We start from the raw sequence: 24,737 nt of genomic DNA on the forward strand, positions 1-24,737 counted from the left end.
TGTTGCTTTTTGCCCCCTTGATCTCCACTTCTTCAAGACAAATATTCCTAGCTCTTTACATAACTGTTTCTCTTAATGATGTGATTTCATGACTCCTATTGAAGAACACAAATTTGTCAATGTCCTTCTTAAAATGTGACACCTCAGACTGAATACATTACTCCAGATTTGGTCTGACCAGTGGCAAGTACAACCAAAACATGTAGGAAAGGCTTCCAGAATTTCTCCATTACAAATAATGCTAGCTCTTGGTTTTAGATTGATACTATTCACCACACTAAGGAGAAAATATATAGATTTACTGCTTGGTGGTTATTTGTAGCAGCCATGTTTTCCTGTTGGCCTATGTATAAGAGCTTATGTTCAAATGAAATCCCTAAGACCTTTACATGTGACTTGCTGTCAAGTTAGGCTCTCCTCATTCTGAATTTGTTCAAATTACTTGTAAAAATTAAATCTAAGATTTAACTTTTACCCTTGTTAAATTTCATTTTTATTGGTTTCGGTCCTTTGTTCCACATTTTCAAGATTGTTTGAATCTTTAGTTTGTCATCTATATATAATATTAGGTATCTTTTCCCACTTTATATTATCAGTAAATATAATTAAGATGCCTTCTGAGTCTTATGAGTCATTAATGATAATGCTAATCAGACAAGGACAAGCTTGTTTCTTCTACAACTACTACAATTAGTTTTATAAGATAACTTGGCTAACCCTGCTAACAATGATATGAACAGCCATTATAAAATGTTAATTAAGTACATAATTCCAAGTTTTATTTTGTGCTCTATTTATATGAAGCCCTGCTTTCTTTCTAGAAACATGCTATGTGTCAAAGAGAAGCAATAATTTAAAGAAAATGCCAAATTTTCTTTTAAGGCAATGGCACAGTTTGCCATATAACTCTGGACAGTAAGTTCTATAAGCAAGCCTATTTCTTCAAATATGCTTCCTTTTATCTACTGACGTACAGGTTAAAATATCTACACTATTAAAATGTCTACACTATTAAAGCATACAAAATGCTAGAGACATACACACATCAAGGAGTTTTTTCTTGTGAAATTTCAATGTTTGAAATATCTGGATTTTCAGAAAAAAAATTATGTTAGTCTATGCACAGAAATGGTCTTATACATGGTGAAATAGCCTTTATTCTCATGGGTCTCAAAATTCACTCCTTTCTTTGACCAGTCCCTGGTGAGGGGTGGGGAATCTGTGGCTTTGAGGGGACATGTGGTCCTCTAGGTCCTCAAGTGAAGCCCTTTGACTGGAGAGGTCCTCGAGTGAGGCCCTTTGACTACATTCAAAGGGCCTCACTTGAGGACCTAAAGGCTGCAGGCTCCCTACTCCTGCTCTAGGGCCTTAAAGTTATCTTCCAAAAATAAGATGAATTTCAACTTAGAATTAAATTGTATAGTCCAGATTCCATATGAACAGGTCTTAAGCCCATAGATGACCTAGGAAGCTTATTAACACATCCTGATGCTACTAGGAATTTGTTTCAGCTGAGATAGGCATTGAATCTCCTGGATCAATCAAGTTTTGGGAAGACAGTTCTTGACTTTTAAAATTAGCCTGACTCATATGGAGATTTCATGAAAGTGGAAGAAACCGTGGTAGCTACTGATCCTAGCTGAAATATTTTCATAACTTTCACTTTTCTTGACCTTCTCTAGGGCATCTGACATTTCTGACAACTCTTCTCCTCCTGGATACTCTTTCTTGTCTCTCAGTTTTCATGACACTGTTGTCTCTTGGTTACACTCTTCCTCCCACCTATCTGAATGTTTCTTCTTACTCTCTTTTGCTAGCTCATCATCCATAATCCTTCTCCCAGCTGGTTCTGTTCTGAGATTTTTTTTCTTCTTTCTCTCTACTTAATGACTTCACCTGGTTTCCCAAGTTTAATTTTCATCTCTATGCAGATGACTCCAATATCTACACACCTAGCCCTAGTCTCTCTGAGCTCCAGTCCCACATCACCAACCATTTTGTAGATATTTACAACTGAATGTCCCATAGGCATCTCAAACATATCTCCAAAAAATAACTCATTATCTCCTCCCACCAAACTGTGTTGGTAAGCAAAACGGGCTCTTAGCACTTAGTTCAACAAGTGCCCTTGAAAAATTTGGTTTGTTTCCTTTGAGTAATTCAGTGTATTTCATTGAGCCTTACTAGGTGCTAAGCCCCAGGCCCAAACTCCTATTAGGTGTAAAACCTACGTGGGTGTGGATTGGTAACTAAGGTGGGGTCCAAGGTGGGGCTAACTCAGGGGAGGGCCTAGTTTACAAATGAGTTTGAGTGATAGGTTTGGGACATCAAAGGCTCTTAGACCACTTGGGTTTAAGTGCCTCTTTGTGACGATTTTAGGTCACATGGGTGAGTCGCATGTGTGACTCACCCCTGACACTGAAAAAGATAAAACCAGGGGTTGGCCTTCTCTTCTTTGGAGCTCTTACCCACAGCAGTGGTGGCACGTGACTGGGCCAGCCCTTGTTCTGAGCTCTCGGGCAGAACCTAGATGTTGGTAACTATGAATCTGTATTTGGTCTGTCTGTTGATGTTTGTAATTTGTTTGTAATTTGCTCTGAAGTTCAGTGTGCTGGTCTGTTCCCCTGAACTAAGTGAATGATATTTGTATGCTGAATTAAAGCAAGCTTGTCAACCCCTTCACATAGCTTTCCTTAGTTAAGCAGATCAAAAGAACCTGTGCTTTTGCAGCATGCTGGTAGCATTCTTGTTGTTGGGCTTTCACCCCCACAACAGCTGCTAGCCAGATTGTTAAAACACAAACCCACCCTTCTCTGAACTTCTCTATTCTGATTAAAGGCACTATATTTTCTGTCCAGTTACTTAGATTTGACAAGAAGTTTCCATGTCTCAAGGATTTTAATTCCACAACATCTTTTATTGGTCCTTTTCTCACCACTTACAAGGCCACCTAATTCTAGATCAGACCCTCATTCTCACTTGGACTATTTTAGTAGTTTCTTAATTGGTATCCATGCCTCAGGTCTTTCCTCTCTCCAACTTATTCTCCATATAGCTAACAAAATGATTTTTTTTAAAGTAGAGGTTTAAACATGTCACTCCCTTGTTAAACTCTAATAGCTCTCTTTTGGCAGCTATGTGGCAGGGCCTGAAGTCAGGATGACCCAAGTTCAAATCTGGCTGCAAGCACTTACTAGCTGTGTGCTCCTGGGCAAGTCACTTAACCACTGCCTCAGTCTCCTGTAAAATGGGAATAATAATAGCTTCTACTGAAAATTGGAACACTAATGCATTGTTGGTGGAGTTGTGAACTGATCCAGGCATTCTGGAGAGCAATTTGGAACTATGCCAAAGGGCTATAAAAACGTGCATACCCTTTGACACAGCAATACCACTTCTAGGGCTCTATCCCAAAGGGATCAGAGAAGTGAGAAGGGGACCCATATGTACAAAAATATTTATAGCAGCTCTTTTTGTGGTGGCAAAGAATTGGAAATCAAGGGGATGCCCATCCATTGGGGAATGGCTACACAAGTTGTAGTATATGAATGTAATAGAATACTATTGTGCTATAATAAACAAGGAACAGAACCTGGAAAGCCTCCTATGATCTGATGCTGAGTGAGGGGAGCAGAACCAGGAGAACAATGTACACAATTACAGACACAAAGTATCTGTGATGACTAATTTTGATAAACTTGGTTCTTCTCAGCAATGCAAGGTTCTAAGACAGTGCCAAAGGACTCATGATGGAAAAAGCTATGCCCGTCCAGAGAAAGAATTATGGAGTCTGAATGCAGATTGAGACAAACTATTTGCTCTTTTTTTTCCTTCTCTTTTGGTTTCGTTTCTTCGTTCTCATGACTCATTCCATTGGTTATAATTCATCTTAACAACTGGACTATTATGTAAGTAAGTTCAGTGTGATGTGTATGTATATGTATAACCTACATTGGATTGTATGCCATCTTGGGGGGAGGGAGATGGAGGGAGGGAGAGAAATGTTGAAACCCCAAAACCTATGGAACTGAATGTTGTAAACTAAAAATTTAAATTTAAAAAAAGAAAAAATGTAATATATATGTATCTACCTGAAAAGGTTTCCATTCAGATAGGAAAATTAATGCACCCAGAGTAGAAAAACAAAGTCAATCACTGCTGATGCAACAGCCTGTCTTTCTGCCCTCTTTTTCTCTCATTTCTTTCCTCTATTCTGCTACTTTTGGGGTCTTTCTCCTGAAAAGAATGGTACCCAGGATTAAAAAGGTAAGTGAATCCTTCTTTCAGGTTCAGAAAAAGCTTGCTAAACTTTGCTACAATGAACTATCCGAATTATTTTTATTGCTCTTCTACTGGATGGGTGATTGTGTGAAGTTTCAAAATGTATTTGCTACATTAATTCTGTTATAATGTGTTGTACATGATTTGATTTGTATGACTCTATACAGTATCTGTTCCTAAGGCTATGATGGGTAACACTAACATTTTCTGCCTAGGCAAGACCAGATCTAAGCATTCTTGAAAATCCTTTTTAAAAATACTTTTAATTCACTTCCATTCTCTTCTTGAGACCTACTCCAATATGGGAAACAATCTGTGGAAACATAATTCTTCTGGGACTTAATTTCATCAATTGAGGTATTCTATGTCTATTTCAAATTAGCCAGTTCCTAAAAAGCATCTCTGATTCAATAGAGTCAACAAGCATTTATTAAGTGCTTACTATGTGCCAGGGACTGTGCTAAGTACTGGGGATATAAATATAAGCCAAAAAAAAAAAAAAAAGAAGACAGTCCCTACCCTCAATGAGATTACATGCTAATGAATGAGGACAATACATAAAAAGGGTTGCTGAAAAGGGTGAGGGAAGGAGGTACCAATGGGGTAGGATGGTGCCTAAATTCTGAGAATCCAGGATGCCTCTTCTGGCACTTCTCCGAAAGGGAGATTCTGTAAAGAATTCACCAATGGGAAAGGAGCCTGCAGAAGCAAAGCAAGGAGGCAGCCAAGAGGCCTGGTAGCTAAGTACTGAGAATCATGGATGGCTGGTCTGGGCCCTTCCCCAATATGGAGGCTCTAGGAAGAACTCATCAATGAAAGATGCCCACAGGAGCAAAGCCAGGAGCCAACAAGAGTCATAGATCTATGCAACAGTGATAATGATGATGATAATAATAACTCATCTGAAATACTATAGCTTTTTGTAATTAGGAAACTCAAGGATTAATTTTTCACTTTCAAGAATGAAAACGAATGTGAGTTAGATAATAATTTAGATAAAAGAATCATCAACACACACACACACTTGAGCCCCTCCCGCCACAGGCAACAGACTGAGAGAGAGAGACAGAGAGAGGCACAGAGAGAGAGAGAATAGGCTACCGACTATCAGCAAAAATTATGAGAAAACTAACTCAAACTACATTTAATACATTTTCTAGTATATTATACCAAAAATCTACTTACAGTATACAATGCAACAAAAAATTAACATTCAATTTAATAAAAATGAAATGTTCACTACCTGAAAGTCAGGTTTGTTTTTTCTCCAACATTACCTTATATACCTTTTTCCATATGTAAAGATAAGGCTAAGGATACATCTAAGGATATTTACAAAATATAAATTACCATATAAAAACACTCCAAAGAAGGCAAACGAAAATTAACACAATTCTAAAGGGTTATCTACCATCCTTTAAATTGGCAAGTAAGAAAAAAAATAGAAAATTGTTAATGCTAAAGAGATTTATAGGAACGCTGGTGGACCTATGGACTCATCCAAGCATTATCTGTATCACGTTGGAATCATGTAAGTAGAGTGACTAAACTCTTCATGCCCTTTGACTCAGACATCCCCTCCTGGGAATGTACACCCAAAGAGGACAAAGATAGATGTAAAGGTCCAACATATACCAAAATGTTCATAGTAGTATTTTTTCTGGTAGAATAAAACTAGTAATAAATGTAGGTACCAATTCACTAAAGGATGGCTGAACAAACTAGTATAAGGTAATGGAACATTACGTATTACTTGGAATGGAATATTACTTGAGAAGTATTGAATATGAGGAATTCAGAGAAACTAAGATTTGTATTGAAATAACTCAAAAGAAACATGAGATGTGCAAATTTAGAGAATCCACCCCAAATGTTCACACAGACTATCTGTGCCCAACCTGTAGTAGAATATTCTGAGCTCACATTTATCAGATCAGCCACAGTAGGACACATTGTAACCTGACTATAGCACAGTGATGTCATTTTGGTTCTCTTCAAGAATGAAGGTCAACAACCAATAAACTGATATGGAGTGAAATAAGCAGAACCAGACTAACAATTACATAATACCTACAATGTAAAAGAAAAGATCATTAAAAAAGAAGCTAAACTCAGTGACAGAAAAACCAAGAAATGTTCTTCAAAAATGAGCAAAGGAATGAATGGATAAATAAAAAGACATTTATTAAGTGCTTACTATTGTGTGAGGTACTATGCTACATGCTAGGAATAAAAATGCAAACAATAAGCCCTCAAGGGGGCTTACATTCCAACTGGGGTAAAACAACAGTATATATGCACACACACACACACATATATAATATATACATAATATAATGTATACATATATGTACATACGAGTGTTGATCAGTAAAGACAATATCTGGAGAGTTACAGAGTCACAAGGATAGTGAATTGATTCACAGAACAATCAATTGACATGCCCTTTTCAAGAGCAATGGTAATGTCATAGTATTGATTTGAATTGATTTGACTACTGAGGTCAGATCAAGATTTGGATGAAGATGGGTAGATTTTTGCCTGGAGGTATTATGCCAGGTGGGAAAAAGCAGGAAAGCAGCAGAGGGGATGGCAATATGTGGTGGTTCATAGCTGAAAAGGATGTGAAACATAGCCAAAGAATATGAACAAGCACTTTTCAAAAACATGATTGAAGCCATATGATAGACTATTCCAAATCAACTAATAAGAAGGATGGCAAGTTTTAAATGACTTGAAGTTTCACCTTATACCATCAAATTGGCAAAAATTACAAAAGACAAAAATGGTAAATGCTAGAAGAGCTGTGCGAATATAGATACACTCTTGGTGAAACTATAGGCCAATCATTTTGGAAAATAATTTGGAGCTGGACTAAAAGTCATTAAACTGTACATACCCTTTGACCTAAAGACATTATTAGTAGGAATATATCTGAAGAGGTCAAAGACAAAGGGAAAAGGCCTAAAACGATTCATAGCATCAATTTTTGGAAGAGTAAAAAAATGTAAGGAAAAGGTATGTCTATCAACGAATGGGGAATGGCTGAACCAATTGTGGCATATGAATATAATGAAGTATTACTAAACCATAAGAGAAGATATATTAAAAATTTCAGAGAAAATAAGGAAAGTGTATGAAATTATGCAAAGCCAAGTTAGTGGAACCACAACAACTTACACGATCATGGAAATAATGTAAAAGAAAATAATAGTAAAAAAAAAAACCTTTAGAATTCTGATCAATGCAGCAATCAATTTGACTTTGGGGAACTGAAGGCAAGGCATACGTCCTGTCTCTTGGCAGAGTGGTGGTGGACAAAAGGTACAGAAAGAGGCACACATTTTATACTTAGCCAATGTGTTGATTTATTTTGCTTGACTATATTTTTTATTAGAAGGGAATATTCTAACAGGAGTAAGGAGGATGCATGGAGGAGTGTCAGTGATATTACCAAAGAAACATTTAGAAAGTTTTTGTAAAGCAGTAGACTTAAAAAAATAGCAAAAGGGTAATGGCCCTGGGAAATTGATCATGAAACCTATCTCTCTCAATAGAAAGGCAGCAGACAGAATATTTTATGCATTTTCACACATGACCACTATATGAGTCCTTTTGCTTAACTATTTTTCTTTGTTACAAAGAAGGATTCATTTGGAACAGGGTAGGGAGCAGTGTTTCCTGATATAAATACAAAGAATATCAATTAAACTTATTTTTGACATAAATTATAAAGTCAAAATAAAATGAAAAAATTACCTTAGGGGTCACATACTCCATTATTACCTCTTCATAAAATATTGTTTTGTTCTTTTAACAAACAGCTTTAAAATGCTGAACTTATCTAGAACTGATTTTTTTTTGCTTATTTTATAAATCAGAATTAGATCTTCCTTTCCATTATCGTACAGGCACTCACCTTTTTTATGACTCCTAAAAATGAAATTTAATCTTATTTTATGGTTTCACTAATGTCCTGTACAGTTGAAAGTCTATAGAGGAGGATCAAAAGGAATCAAGACAGAAGACATGTGAAAAATAAAAACAAAATGCATAAGGAACTGAGAATGATCACCTAGAACTGGGCCGTCCAAAATGCAGCCTGCCTACAAGCATAGAAATTTACATAAATGCTTTAGTAAATGAAGCCCAGCTACCACAAAGCTCTCACTAAAATGGCAAATCAAAATATACTGTATACTGTTTCAAAAAAATCCTAAGGTTGGACAGCCCTGACCTGGAAGATCAAGAAACGTTAATAGAATCATCTACAAAACAATCATAATTTACCTAATAATAGTCAACACAACAGTTTACAAAGAGCTCTTCCCCATCTCTCTTCTACCCTCACCCACTTTAATGGATCCTCAAGTTTGACTAGGGCTTCTTGAGAAGGAGCTACAAATTATTTGACAGCATTTTTGCACAGCTCAACTTAAGTAGATTTTTCTCATTACTATTCTGAACAACAAAGAGTCCCTCCTGATATGGTTAAGTCTTTCTGAGTAAACCAAAAAACTTTTACTATAATATCCCAAAAGAATATACCTGCGACAAATTATACTCTATTAAGAACATATTTTTCAGGCTAGCTATTCTACTATGAAATAGTGTCATTGTAAAAAATTTATTCTTCCAGATACTGGTTTTCACAACGATAACCTTTTAATTTGATAGTGTTACCCACATCACAGTTATACAATAACACAAGTAGAATATTGGCATTTTTTAAAATGGGCCTTTATTTCTAGGAGAAGTTTATAGTCATTAAAAGAGTTGCAATTTCCCAAAGGTAATTCAACCTGTTCTCCTCTTATTTAATTAAAAGCCAAATTATTTTCCATCTACAGTGTCTAAGATATGTGTATGTGTATGTGTGTGTGTGTGTGTGTGTGTGTATACACACACACATATGTACATATGTATATATATATGTATATATATACACACACACACAGATATACATATTCATACAAATGGATGTACGAGGATTCTATTGATTTTCCATCTAGGTGTCTGTCATCATTCAGAGGGCAATGAAGAAACACTGGTAAGTAGGAGCAGGGTTTAGCAAGTAAGAAGACACTAAGAAGTATTACAGTCAACTACATCATCAAAGAAATCTATGATTGAAAAGGAAGATGGGCCAATCATGTGGCAAGAGTGAGGGAAAACTGGTGAGAAGCCCTGCTGTCAACAAAAAGCACCACAGTCCCTAGCACGAGCTGGCCTGCCGTGGTGACTTATGGGAAGACATGGATAAGAGTCACACATAATGGGCAGGCATGGATGGGTTGTGATCAGTAGCACTGAATGGAACATATGGATTGATGAGATCACAGATCACTTGATAATTGAAGTAACTCTTTATATCAAAAAAGGTTTAGAGAAGTAAAATATCTCCCTTACTTTTTCTTTACTTGAAGGAACTACTTAAAATATCAGTAATATGTAAATTTGAGAGGAATTACCTAATTGTTCATACCTTTGGGTATACCTCACTTGCAGAGACCTCTTCTTCTGGTTCTTTCAACCCCTCCTCAGCAGACCTGGGATTAGGGGTAGGGAAAATATCTAGCTGACTATGGTACTATGTATGGAGACACAATGAAAGACATTTGAAATATTACTTTTTCTATAAATATACATTTACTATCATAAAATACCACTCTCCATGGCATGTATATGTTGACCTTGTAATTAAACAATTAATGATGTGTTATAAAAAATGATCAAAAGTCACTAGTGGAATATACCTTCATAGATATTTAATAATATAGGAAAAGGAGAGTTATCATGAATTTTTTATCTATTAAAAATTCCTAATAGAAATGAAATGATGTATACACATCTATAAACTATGCTGTGTTGAAAATATGAAATAATTTTAAATGATTTAAGAATAAGTATGACACCAGGTTAGCTGACAATCTATGCTTTCCAAAGCATTACAAGGTACATCAATTTTGTTGAATCAACATATTTGCAGCCAGAAAAATCACATTTCATTAACATTAAAACTGAACTTATATATTAACTATGATTTTCTTGTAGCTTCACAATTCTAAAATAAAACAAACTACTCTTTTTTAGAGGTAGGTAAAACTATACTCATGGCTTTCGGGGGCATCAAGGAGTCATAACTTTCAATCCTTAAGTTAGATGATGCATACGCTTTGTACACGCATGTTTCATCCCAAGTACACTCCCCAGTAAAGCTATCAGTGGGAACTCCTAATTGCCAAAAGAAATTGTTGGCACTGACTGCTGGACCAGAAGCAAGAACATTAGCTCTAGGCAGGCTATAGTGCAAGAAACTTCAGCCTATCTTTAACAGGGATAAAAGACACAGAGGATGCTACTGATGAATTGTCTCTGACTCTTTAGACACATCATAGTTAAGTAATATTTTTTCTTTTCAAAGTGGCAGCAATGTCCAGATGACTGAAAATGCCAGAGAGCCCATTATCCTTTTGCATCAGTAAATTAGGACTGGACTAGATACTCTTCCTAGCTTGAAAATTCTAGGATGAAACCCATTCTTTTCTTACCCACTCTCCTCTACGGCTGGGATCTTACCATTGCTAAAGACAGTCTAGCTTCCTTCCCCAAAGGGAGCTTACAGCTGCTGGTCTGAGATGGGGTGAGGTGGAGGCAGGGTTGGGAGGGAGGTAAAGCTCTAAGAACACTGAAGAGGCCCCACAAAGGAAGTGATAATTACTGGTGCCAGCTCAGGCAGTGGTGTTAGTATAAGGAGAGGTGCAAACTCAGGAAATTCTGACTCATTTGGGGACATCTCAACATATTAAAAATATAGGAAATTTGATGTGTCTAGAAGGAAAAAATTGCAAATCAGAATATAAGGCAACTAACAAAGGGCTTATGTGTATTTTAAAACCTATCAATAAACTTAGAAAACATTAAATGACCCATTTGACAGTATAATTTTTTTTAAATCCAAGAACAGAGTAGGTATTTTGCTATGCTTCAAAATGCATTTTGAATGTCAATTTTAAATTCTTTAAGGAAAACCTATATCCTCTTTGGAAATCTTTAAATAGTTACCAAGTTGGGGGTGTTGTTATTTTTTAACCAAGGAAAAGAGGGGCAAATGTGATCACGCTAAATCATTAAAAAACAAAAATTCACCAACTACCATCTGCTAAGTTTCTCTTCATTAATTTATCTTTACAAAACAAGAATTCCTTCCCACTGTAAGACTAAGGCATGTTGGCAAGGCTAAGCATTTACTAGAGTAAATTTTCAAATTCAGTTGGCATTTTACTTTAGCCATTTGAAAAATTTCCAATTTCCTAAAATTTTTATTTTCTGGGGAAATATTCATATTCAGTCATTCATCAGTTTTGTGTTTCACTCATTAAAAATCAATAAAACAAGTGAAAAGATAACATACCCCAAACTATATTACTACTGTTGGAGACTGTTGGAGACAACATTTGAAAATTTGTCCAAAAGGAAACCAACCAGAAAAATAAGGAAAAAAAATTTTTGAGAAGAAAACAAGGATTTTAAAACAATCTTTTCTTTAAAACTTCTTTATTTGTAGTTTTTCTAACAATTCATTCTTATAACTAAACAAACATCTTTCAAAGCAACTGTGGAAATTAATTTTATAACTGTCTAATTTTAAAGCTTATACAGCCACTTGGAAAACAGGAATTGCATTTCAACAATAAATGTCAATGCCAGAGGTTCAGATCCTCAAATAGTGATAGGTACTTTATGAATAACTAGGCTAGACAAAAGAGATGAGTGACACAAAAATTCGAAAGGTTTATAACTCTAAAGAGTTTTTTTTTGAAACATCTTAGTGAAATATAAACCAAAATTAAATTACTAAATTTAAAAAATTAAAGATTTAAGACTGGAACGCATATATACATATTTATATGCAGACACATATATAACCCCCAAAAGTCTAGTTTTAATGTCAAAAAAGACATGCGCACAGTATTCCTTAAATACAACCTACATTTTAAATTTTTAAAATTACCTGCTGTAATCAAAGAAAGCTTAACATGTGGTGCTTAAACAAACTTACAGCTAGGAGGTTAATATATTTCAATCTTCCTACGTATTTTAATGTATCCTTTTTACCTTCAAAATAAATGAACAAAACATATCATGTAAGTAATAGTACTGAATTAGTCGATCCCTTAAATGATCATTGCATTTCATTTTGCCCACAAAAATGAAGTAAAAAATCCGATTTTATCATTTCAGTCATCCTTTTCAGGGATCTAATAAGCGTCAAATATCATTGCCTTTAAGACTTAACAATATATATCTTATACTCTGAATATGACATTTAAAAAGCATTATTTTCCATTAAGATAATCTAGAGTGTTTTCAATTGGGAAATAACAAGAATCAAAAGTATTCTCAAATAATCCCATTTGTTGCCGTTAATTTTATTCTTTTCACACTCTGAAATGTAATGGAAATACAGTCTTTTTTTAAATATTTCTTAAAAGTAACTACTATTCTTCACTCTAAAAAAACCCCACAATAAGACTTTATTAGAACTGAGAGAAATCTTAGAGGCTAAACAGTACAACACCCTTATTTTGGAGATAGGAAACAAATGCCCAAGGTGTTAAGTGACTTGGCCAAAGTAAAGAAATAATGAAGAGAAGAAAAGTAAATTCTTTTAAAGTGGCCAATATTTGAAAGATTTTTGTCATAGTGGACACCCCTTTTCTTCAGCCACCTATAATGGCAACACTTTTGAAAAGCAATTGTAGACAAAAGTATACAAAAAATAAAACATTTTGCTGATCGACACTAAAAAATTAAAATTAGAGGAATATCCTTAAGAATAAACAAACTTCCAATGTTATTTAAAGCTATCTAAATTCAAAATTATTAATTTATTGACATAGAGCCCATGATGGTAATAACACTTTTTTTCTTTTCACCCAAACTCTCTTGACTATTATAACTAAAAGAAAATTAAGAAATGTGATCCTTGAATTACCTTTATCTTTCTTTACATGCTATTTTATAGGCTTTTTTTTCCTTCAAATGTCTGTGACAAGAAGCAATCCCAACTCCATACAATGGAGGTAGGTGAGTAGATCCCCTCCCCCATTTTATTTACCATATGTGTTCTGAGAAAATATGTTACAGTTCAGAAACCTCAAAGACAGCTTTAAAGATAGAGGGGAAGGTGGAAAAATTCTGCATAAGATTCAGTAGCTACCAGTTTGGGGGAGATGCAAGAGATAAGTATTGCTTCAACTGAAAACCTGTTTCACATGGAACATCTCTAGGTTTAAAAAAAGGGCATAGCACTAAATAATGCACAGTAAGTCTTTCAAATAATAGTTATTCTAGTGAACACAGTTTGATAAATTACATTAATAGCCATTTAGACAACAATTATTTTTATAAATTTAAAATTTCAAAATCTTATTCATTCTGAAATTCACCTTCAACCCTGTGACTCACTAAAAGGGAAGTCACATGACTGAAGCAGTGAAAGAGAATGAACTGTTTTCTTTCCTTTCTTAAAAACCTTTCTACAGAAGAAACAAAAGCTTGGTATTAGCTATCCAAGGCCATTCATGGGTGGGGCCTGCAAGCCAAAAAGCTGTAATGGGTTGAGGTTAATCTTAATGGGGGCCCACTTTAACCTCCTGAATACATCAAAAATGTGAAAACTGCATCCAACCTCCCTACTCCCCAGCTCCACACACTACAGTGGCAGCACTTTCATGAAAACAATACCATTCTCTGTGAAGTAAAATTAGAATCGAAACATCCTACAGGGATAGACAGCATTCAGAAATTTACAAATAATGTTGCGTCTTTGTTTTGAAGAATCACCTATGGTCATGATGTTAAACACACACACACACACACACACACACACACACATACACACACACACATACACACGCACACACACCCATCCCCCACTCAGCACTACATACACTTCACAAGCTTCTTGAATAAATAGGAGTATCCAGTGTCCAGGGTGATGGGTGGTCCTAAGGTCTTGAACCAGGGCTGTATACTTTATTTGGGATTCAGAGATAAGAACAAAGTGTTGGGTGTTTGTTTGAACCTGAGTCTAGATGAAAAGTATTTATATCTTTAGTAGCACTTCACATACACATGTGCAAGTATTATTTCCTGCTATTTCTAAGTGTTAGCATAAATGTTAGAAGTGCTGGGCTTTTTGCATTTCTAATTTAAATTAAGATGTTTCATTTAATCTAGAAGAGATTGTTTGATAGAAAAAAAAGGAGGGGGATAGTGGTAGAAAATCTCATCCAGATAGAATCATCTTACTACTATACTAATAAAATGCCTATCTAAAAAGCTATTTTAAATATATTTAAATAAAACATAAAATTCATCAAATGATAATAATGAACCTCCTCAAAAATTGAGATCAGACTATGTAGTAGATATAAACAAAAAACGATCATATCTGTTTAAAAGTATGTCATATTAAAAGACTAACAAAAAGAGAATCTTTTGCAAGCAGAAAGGTCGGTTATAAATGGCCTGAGGAAGTGATAGGCAATGAATAGCCCTGACCCTGGCTTCCCTAGTTTGATCAAGAGGGCCTGCAACCTGAGCCAAAGGGTGCAAATTCCTCACCATTCAAAATTCTTCAATGGAATGGGGGAGGAAAACTCTAAGAAGGCATACGTGCAAATCCAATTGTATATAGATTTTGTTTTCCAGTTTTTAAAAGTGGTAGGGCATTTTTTCAGATTATGTTATGCTTTAGATTTTAGAAACTTTTAATTTTAAAATGGCTTTTAAAAGGAGAGGGCTTTTCCTTCCTGATTAATACTGAATCAGAATTCATTACTTCTTAAATATCTGACAAAGAAAATCAGGTTAAATGTGAGACAAGATATCATCTAATCTATTTTTGGAAAAGATGCTGAAAAGTTAGATTGCCTTCTAAGTCTCACCATTTCAATTTTGTTAACTATTAAAATGGAAAAGTTCCCAAGCTTAGGGAAAATTGTTTGATATAATTCAAGCCAGACTTTACATTTAATCAATGACCCTCTTAAATTGTGAGACACCTTTGTTATAGGGTAAATGAAACATCTCCTTTACTATTCAGTGTCTCACAAAATACAACATCAAGGATAAGGGCAAGGAATTTAAGAAAGGAAAATGTTAGATCAAAGAATGTGAAGACTGCAAGCACTTTAAAACAGAATATTGATAATCAGTAGTGGCCTAGAGGATTGTGGAAGTCAATGGTCAGGAAAGAACACTGGAGAAAATAAAATCAATTTGAAAACTTGTAATAACTTTACACTATGAGAGAAAATAAAATCATACCTTTTTCTTTGCTTGACTGGAGAACTAAGTTAGGAAGATTTTTAAAAATATACCCAAAGACATATTATATTTAAAATAACAACTAATGAGTTTTAAGTATTTTCAGGCTAAATAATAATAGGTTTGTTGTAATTTTTAATCTCTAGGGCAACAAAAATATATTCTATTTAAACATCATAAAACATTAAATGATAGGATTTTAGATAGATCTGTTAAGGAAAAACCTAAACAAAAAGCTTTCAGACTAAATACTTTTTTTTCCTTCTTTAAGGTATCCACACGTGTACTTGAATAATCCTACAATTATTTTAAAATTCAGTGTAAACACCAACCTATCTACATATACTGTGTGTATGAGTAATCGTATACTTTATGAGAAAGAAATAATTCCAAATATTTTAAATAGTTGTTCTTTTTCTTCAATAATAGAAGTCCTCATCCATTTAACTTCTCCCAAAATTTAATGTAAACAACCTGTTACAACTGAAAACCAATGGGGAAATTCCTGACATCGGATGTGAATATTAACAAGTCAATTTATGCCATTTACAGAATTAAAATTGTTTGAAAATAAAGTCAAAGTAAATTAATACTTAAATGAGTAAAATATATGCCAGTTAACTTCTTATGCACTGAAAGAACTTGTACTCTGACCATTTCCAGATATCTATGCACAGAGAAAATTTGGAAAGGCGTACACACATACATGACTTTCAGGCTATATATATGCTAGAACAAATTTAAGTCAAAACTAAGAAATATTCATTTGATTTGACCCAATCTCAAAGCAGAGGATATGGCTTCACTTTCTCTGGTCCCCCTCCCCCCATCACCTACCAAATTATTACAAAGACAGCCTTCAAGTCCACACCTCAACAAAAAAACCTGTTTAGATTCTAAAAACTAGAGAATAGTTGACATGTATTGACAATCTAGATATCTATATTTGAAGATAAAGTTGAATGTCTATTTTCGTTGTCCTTGTTAAATATAATCACATTGTATCTGGACAGTCAAGCAACACTGTTTCAAGCAACACTGGTTTGCATTAACTACTGATACAAATCCAGGCACTAAATAATCACCAACATAAGATCAAATAGCATTATAGCAGCTATCATTAAAATAAAAATACCTGTATAACAAAATTATTTCCATTAATTTTAGACAATATTCAATGAACAAAGTTAAAATACAAAAAAGTATCTGGGCAGTTCCTAGCTTGTCAATTAAAAGCATCACATGACATAGTCTAATTCTCAAACATATGCATATAGCAAGATCTCTGAGCTATGGTTTTCCTAAGGAAAAGATTACATTTTCACTCATTCATTCAACAGATATTTATTGAAGCTGTACTGTGCTAACCATTAACTGAGGAACTATTTAAATACACAGAACCAGCCATTCCTTCAATTAAAAACATACAACATGGAGCAATTATTTATAAATTTCAATTTACTTAATGGAAACACTTTACAAATTGCCAAATACTTTTACATTAAAATGAAACAATGACAAGAATGTGCTCATACCTTATTGTTATTCTTTCTGAAATATTTATCTTACTGCACTTAAAGTGCCATTTAAAACCTTTGCTCTTCATTCAATGTATTTTCAATACATAAAATGTTTTTATTGATATAATGTGAGCATTTCTTAAAAATTTACAACAGTTATCATGGATATATCTATCCTCAATCAATTTACTGATAGCCATTAACCTTGCTATTTGAACATTTTAAATCAAATTATTTTTTGGAGAAATGTAAACCATTTCAGTACCTCTGATTAGCTTGACATCTTTTAAAATACTAAACAAACTGCAGTGCTGAACCTCCAGTTAAAATTCATGCATGCCCTACAGGCACAAAGATGTGAATACACAATAATGCATTTAAACAATCTACCTGATTAATTTTTGGCTAAATAAAAAAAAATACTTCAATAGCATAGCAAATTTTAGAGCATTTCATTTTAGTTTTCATCAAAGATAAGTTCCATTGAAGTCTTTCTACCAAATATACATCTTCACTTCCAGTGTCTTTGGGTGTTGTAATATATAAATTGAAACTTCAAAACTGTAGGCTAACCCTACCACTAAAACCATTACTCAGCCCCAAATTATAAGTCTTTGATAAACTCCATACAAATACTTCAGTAATTTCATCACAGGAAGTGAAGTTCTAATAATAAGGAAGAATTTGGTTACCCACAAAAAGCAGCAACCTTCACAAGGAATGATTAAGTTCACTCACACTGTTAAGTGCAAGTATCAGAGATGTTTCTAACCAACTAGAGTTGACCAAATGTAACCAGAGATCCCAGATGATTTGGTCAAAAGATGAGCTTAAACTCTTAAATGTCTGTAAGAAGTTTGTGAAACCTTTAACTTCTGTTTAACAAACAATTACATACTTTATTGTCTTTTTTACCACAGCCTTGAAAAAGAAACACAAATAAGGAAAAAGGAAAATGTTAAAAGGAGACACAAGAGCTTCTTTAGAGAATCTTAACAAGAAGTCTGAACACTGTAAATACTCTCCTGTAAACCTAATTCAAAAACAAGATGTAGAATGAACAAGACTAATTCTTTTTAGTTAGATGCATAAAAGATGATGGAAAATACACCAATTGTCAAGGGGAGGGCCCAACATTATTTATCCCTACCATTAAGGGTTAGAGCTACTGCTAATATCTTGTTTTAAACACATGTAAAAGTGAATTTGCTAGTAAAACACATACAATCTATTTTGTTTATAATTTTTTGGAAGATTTGGCTAAGCCAGTAATCTTTAAGGCTAAGGAAATTAGGTACTGTTTTTAACGTGCAAAAGTGGCTTGCAATAGTTTAATTTAAAAATTAAAAAATAATATTTATGAGGCTTCATTTAATATGACTATTGCTTTAAAGCACTCAGAGTCTATCTACCACTATGACAAACTTTTATATGGGAATAGAATACATTTAAATGTTATTACATCAAAAGCAGAAAATTCTAGAAATTGGTAATGAACATACTATATTAAGAAAATTATCCAAGATAAAACTCTTGAAATGTCTTCAAAAAATATTTAACTGCTCTAGAGATCACCAAAGCATGAATTATTTGCTGCATTCAAATGACTGATGCCCCACATGTGAGTGAAATATTAAAAGGGTATACATGTGCATGTATTTATAATTCACAGTAATGTCAATACAAGTCCCATGCTAGTAACAATAAGAAATATTCTGAAGATTTTTTCAGAATTATATACTAAAATAATTTTGTGATTTCTTTTTGTCTACATATCCTTTTATTTCTAAGCAAAATAATGCAACATAAAATACTTAAATTTTTCAGAAAACAATCACTGTGATTAACAATATGTCATCATTTAGAAATCAAAGTCTTAAAATGGACACTGGATCTACTGAAGATAAAATTCTAATGAGATGATCTTACTCACTTTTGTAGAGTTTAGCATTGTAACTTGCACCTAGTAGGTCCTAAATAGATGACTGTCAAAATGAATTTTAAGTCTAAAGGAAGAGAACAAAGCTCAAATCTTGCAATACTTGAGGTTATTCTAATACAATAACTGAGCTAAATGGTTTTCCAAACATTTCCCAACTGAAAAAAGTCAATACCTTTGCATAATTTATCCTATAATCTAAAATACTTCGTTTTTTAAAAAATTTAGAAATGTAAGTCTCAAATAAAAATTTGACAACCAAGAAAACCCTCTCCCCTTCCTTTCCCTCTCTGTTTCTGTCTTGTGTCTCAATGTTTGTTTCTATCTCCACTCCCTCCTCACTTATGTGTATCATAGGAGTCTGCTTGTATGCTATTTTCTTTGATATTTCAATATTTTTAAGAAAGGAATTATTTTACAGAAACTAAGATGCGAGAGACTCTATGTTCCACTGTTTAAAAACAACTAATTCCTACCCCTCCTTCTTATGTTAATAAAACAAAGTTCAAAATGTGCATTTTAGCTTATAAGTTGAAGTTATGGCACTTCAAAAATAAACATGTCAAAACTGAAGCACTAGACAGTCTACCAGATAACAATATCAACTGGTAGGTTACACTAAGTTATAATGTCCTTTTCTGAATCATTTCTAAAATTTGATCACTATAGAAATTCCCTAAAGCAGTACAATTCAAAAGCTCCAAGGAATGACATGATTTTTTTCAAACTCATTCCATGTACAATAGTGGATAATAAATCATTAGAATGCATTTCAGATATCAGTTGGAAACAATTCTATTTTTAAATCTTTTAGTTATAAACACTGACAACCATCGATCATTATGGAGCTCAGATATCTTTTCTGTATAATTTGACTCACAGCACCTAGTCATTTAAATATGATGGTTCTGGTGTTTATTATTGTTGATACATATTGAGATAAGAAATAAAGCAGTATTGACTTAAACAAATTGGACAAACATTCATTAAGTTCCTACTATGTGCAGGCACTCTGCTAGGTATACAAAGGTAAAATTATCATAATTTACAGAGTAACTTTATTCTTTGGAATCCATGAAATAACTTTGTTAAGGATCTATGGTCATAAATATATGCTCTAAGATTCTTACACTACTACTCAACAAAATCACAACTGACTCACACCCACCTACACAGTTTTCAGAATTTTATTTTGGCTTACTATATAAAAAACTCTAAACTGCCTTTCTCTACAATGAAAATTCAACATCATGAGGCACGTTTCTTTCATCTAACACATCAATTTATACAACAAAAAGACGTGGAGGTTTATGGCTTGAATATGCCCTTTTAAAAACTGAAATTAAAATGCTGATTAAGTATGCTGTTAATAGAACACCACTGTTAACATGCACATGAAAGCATATATATGTTCATTGTCAAACATCACACAGTACCAAAATAAATATCAAGATAACAAGGTATTGCCTTTTTTAAAACCAAAGATATTTAAATTTTGACATAATAATCTCAATAGACTCAGTAACAGTTCTAAAGACATCCATGGTGCAGCACCTAAACATGAGATTCTTCTATGTGTATTGATTACATCACACCCCCCTGGGGAAAGTTGCATTGTATTTCTATGCCACCAATTTTTGCATCCAAATAATCATTTTAAGAGCATATGAGCATTTTCTCCTTTATTTTAGACAAACCATATTACAATAGGCTTAGGGTTATTTGTGTTCATATTTAAACAGCAGAAATGTGCTTTGGGGGCATTTTTGTGTATTTTTTTCATTACTGTAGACCAAATCCCACTAACGATTCATAAAACCCTCAAATCCAAGCTTTTCAAGAAGCATGGTCAGACGGCCTTCAAAATCAACAAATTCCATACCATAGGCATCTCTGAACACCTAACAAAATATCAGTGATTAATTGATTTGGGTAGATACCAGTTGAGCTGAATGTTCTTAATTTTCCAAGTCATAAATGGCAAAAAAAAGCCCAAACTATAAAAACTGTTATAATTTCCATATACACAATTGTTACAGTTTCAAAAAACTATACCTCCAAGAAGAATGGCAGCTCTTAGAAATGGCATACTATTTAGAAAACATTTTAAATTTTTAAATAAAAATTATACAAAAAGAATCATAAATTCTATCAATGCATTCCAACATTACAGAATGCCTTTACATAAATATTCAAGTAGTTACTGTACACTACCACATTTAAAGACTTACTGTTCTTCATAGTGGTCCTGTCAAAGTCAATAGGGCTTTTGGTTCTTTCAAAACCGTCAGTCATATGATTTACACACTACCTATATAAATAGAATGCTCTTTCTCAACACAAGCCAGGAAATGTTTTAAACAGAGTAGTGGATTCAAGAAGAGAAGGTAAGGCCATGATAAGTACCAGTTAAGCTGATAGAGAAAACATTACAAAAATTGAACTGGTAAGATTATTAGAAAAATCCTCAAAATATTAACCAGATTAAAATTTAAAAATGAATACATTATGTTCTCATCAATTTCATACTAGCTATGAAATTGCTAAGGCCTATATAGTTATAATAGGCCTGTATAAAAGGACTTCAAATTATATAGAAATATAATTGCAACATATACAATATTTTAAACGTTCATTTATGTAAATATATTTGGAGAGCAAAAAAATTTTTTGAAAGCAAATTTATTGCTAAAAGACTATCAAAATAGAGAGGCTATTGAGCTGTTAATATTATAATAAGCCTTTTCAGAAGTGTTAAAATTCTAAATATGATATATTTATCAATTATTTCAAATTGTAACCATTAGGTAATTTAAATTGGGATGCTACATGATTTAAGAATTCTGACATTTAAATACAAGTATAAAATGTCATAACATATATGTATATATTTTAAAGGGGGAAACAAAAAATAAAATTACACAAAGGTATGATTAGCAAAAGAGATTTTTCCATTTATCTATAAAGCAAATTTATGAGATCGTAAAGAACAATTTAACAACCTAAATAAGGTTAAAACGGGGGTGGGAGTAGAAAAAGACTGATGTCAATGATTTTAGTAACTCATTCTTGGATTAAAAAAAAAAACACAAACCAAAAAGGATGGCTTCATTTCCACACATTGGACAGGAAGCATAAAATCAAGTAGCTTGTATATGAACTCATAATATATTTATGTATATAAATCCTGCTTCCCTTCACAGTTTATGCTTATCCTTCCACATGTAAACAGACAATAATGATACCCAGACGTTTTGAATGGGAAAAATGCTACAGAGTGAAATCAGGAAGCTGCAGGAACCATTAAGACTACAGACCAAAAGGGAATATTTTCTTATGGTTTCCATTGCTTATCTGCCATTTCAACTGTGTATACATTTTTTTTTGAAAAAAAAATAGAATGTTACTACAAATGTGCAACACAGTAAATACACATATATGTACAACCTTTATGTGCAAATATACACACACATAGACATGTATGTATATACAAATAAATTTTATACACAAAAAGAAACTAAGCATTTTGGCGACATACTCTCTTAACAATTCTGAAGGTTTGAGTCAGAAGAGCAACATATTACTAATAAAAATGTTTTCAATAATTTTTCTTACAAAGCAAAACAGAAAAGATTCAAGTTCCGGTCCCCTCCCCCCTTTTCCTATATGTGCTACTTTCTATACCTTTTCAAGGAAATCTGTTCTTTTCATGGAATTCAGTACAGCTTGTAATTTTGTGAATGTTATTGTTGCAACATTGTAATTACAGTATTATGGTATAATGAATTTTTATTTCTGAGACAAAATATTGACTTTCTGGTTCTGATTTGAGATTTTTTTAAAAGGTAGAACAATTTATATGTACAGATAGACTTTTACTTTAAGATATAGCCTGGTCCATTTTAAACGTACAAGCTAGAACCGCCTCTGGCCACATGCTTTTTTGAGTTTCCTCCCTTAAAGGGACAGTATCCTTGGATCTATTATTTCCTACACCCTGCAAATAACCAAAATGCTAGGTCAACAAACTCCTTCCTCTACATACACTTTTTCAAAATTATCCCTTAGTATGGAGCGTACTTTCAAATCTTATTATAAAATCAAATAATTATGTAAGATATATTGGCTTATTTAGACCCAATATATGCCTAACTTTTGGGGAGGGAAGGAAGGTGGCTAAAAGAGAACCTGTAGAAACAAACGCTATTTCCTTATATAACCACAGAAGTGAGTTGGCATTTTATTTGTTCATCTGTTGTTTTACCACTCACCCTTTAAGGGAAGCCATTATTAATCTTGGTATAGGCTAAAAATGTTAAATATGCAGAGCCATGAAATTTCAAGGATTCCGTATTCCTTTGCAAGAGACGACTCTCACGTAGTTGACCCAAAGATCATAAAATCTACAGTATTTTATCGGCGAATATACAGTTCACTAAGCTTACAATCAGGTAACTGCATTTCTGTTTCTGTACACCCAACAACTACGCGATTAATCCAAAGAGAGAAAATGGAAAGGAAGAAAGTTTGTCTTACTTGGTGTACAAACACATCGACCGGAACATCCAAGGGGCTTCCCTCTCGGTTTATCATGGAGATGAATCCAAATCCCATTCGCACGTTGAACCATTTGCAGTGGCCTGTTCCGTGCAAAACCTGGGATTCCTCTTCTTCCTGCTCCTGCAGCTTCCCGGGTTCGTCTCCACCACCTTTACTTGCCCCCCCTTTGATGGAAGACGACAAAACACATGGAATTACTACAATGATACCACATGTCCATACGTTACAATATAAGGAGAGAGCTTAAGAGTGGGAAGGAAAAACTTTATAAAATCTTTTGAATCACATTTTCCAGAAGTAAGCAATCATTAAAAAGCTGGGGGGGGAGGGGGAACCTGCAATGCTCTGTAGATCAGATCAGCGCCCACGTTTCTGTATATGTGTATATTTTCATTTAACTCCATCTTTCAGCCACATCGTTACACTACAGCATACAAGAATATAGTTAGTTTAACAGTGATTCCACTTCCAAAGGGAAATGTTCAGGGAAACTATTCTCTTTGCAAGGCGCGGAGAGGAAGGAGAAACCGGGAAGATTGCATAACTACTTGTTATTGCACAAGCAATAGTACTGGAACGAGGAATATTTTGCAACGTGCATCTCCTATGAAATAACCTTCGATTAAAGTTAGGAAGGAATGGGGGAAAAGAGAGCAGGTGTATAAATGTTTTCTTGGGTGCACCAACTGAAACTGTGCTTAATCATACCCGAACAATTCAAACAATAGCCCCCAGAAAGCTTTTCAAGTTGTGAATCAGTGTGGGCGGTACAAAACATTTTTGGAGATCTATAACAATAGGTTTGTAGAAAGCCCCCCCCTTGAGAGATCTGAAGGGGGGGCGAAGTAAATGCATAGTAGAGGAGCAAAAGGAGAGGGGGGGGGGGGCAGGCAGGCAAGAGTTGGAGTGGGGGAGGGGAAGAGAGAGGAAGAGGAAAAAAAATCATAGTAAAACAATAGAAAAGAAAATTAACCTTCGGCCATGTTGCCCCACGGGCCCTCTGCTCCAAACTCGTGAGATGAAAACTTTCCCTTTGGAACGAAGTGATCTTCTGCATCAGTCTAACATCTTGATTTTGACCGATCACAAATTTAGCTCGC

At 34.0% G+C, this 24,737-nt stretch overlaps 1 protein-coding gene across 1 annotated transcript in view; it reads right to left on the reverse strand.

Annotated features, from left to right (window-relative positions):
- The window catches only part of LIN28B (lin-28 homolog B), a 121,767-nt gene that overhangs the window by 88,571 nt on the left and 8,459 nt on the right, over positions 1–24,737 (reverse strand). Inside the window, exon 2 of the mRNA XM_036769339.1 lies at positions 23,614–23,801. Coding sequence (XP_036625234.1) covers positions 23,614–23,801 — 188 coding nt within the window. The remainder of the gene's footprint in view (positions 1–23,613; positions 23,802–24,737) is intronic.

Source organism: Trichosurus vulpecula, chromosome 7, assembly GCF_011100635.1.
Source record: "Trichosurus vulpecula isolate mTriVul1 chromosome 7, mTriVul1.pri, whole genome shotgun sequence".
Taxonomy (NCBI): domain Eukaryota; kingdom Metazoa; phylum Chordata; class Mammalia; order Diprotodontia; family Phalangeridae; genus Trichosurus; species Trichosurus vulpecula.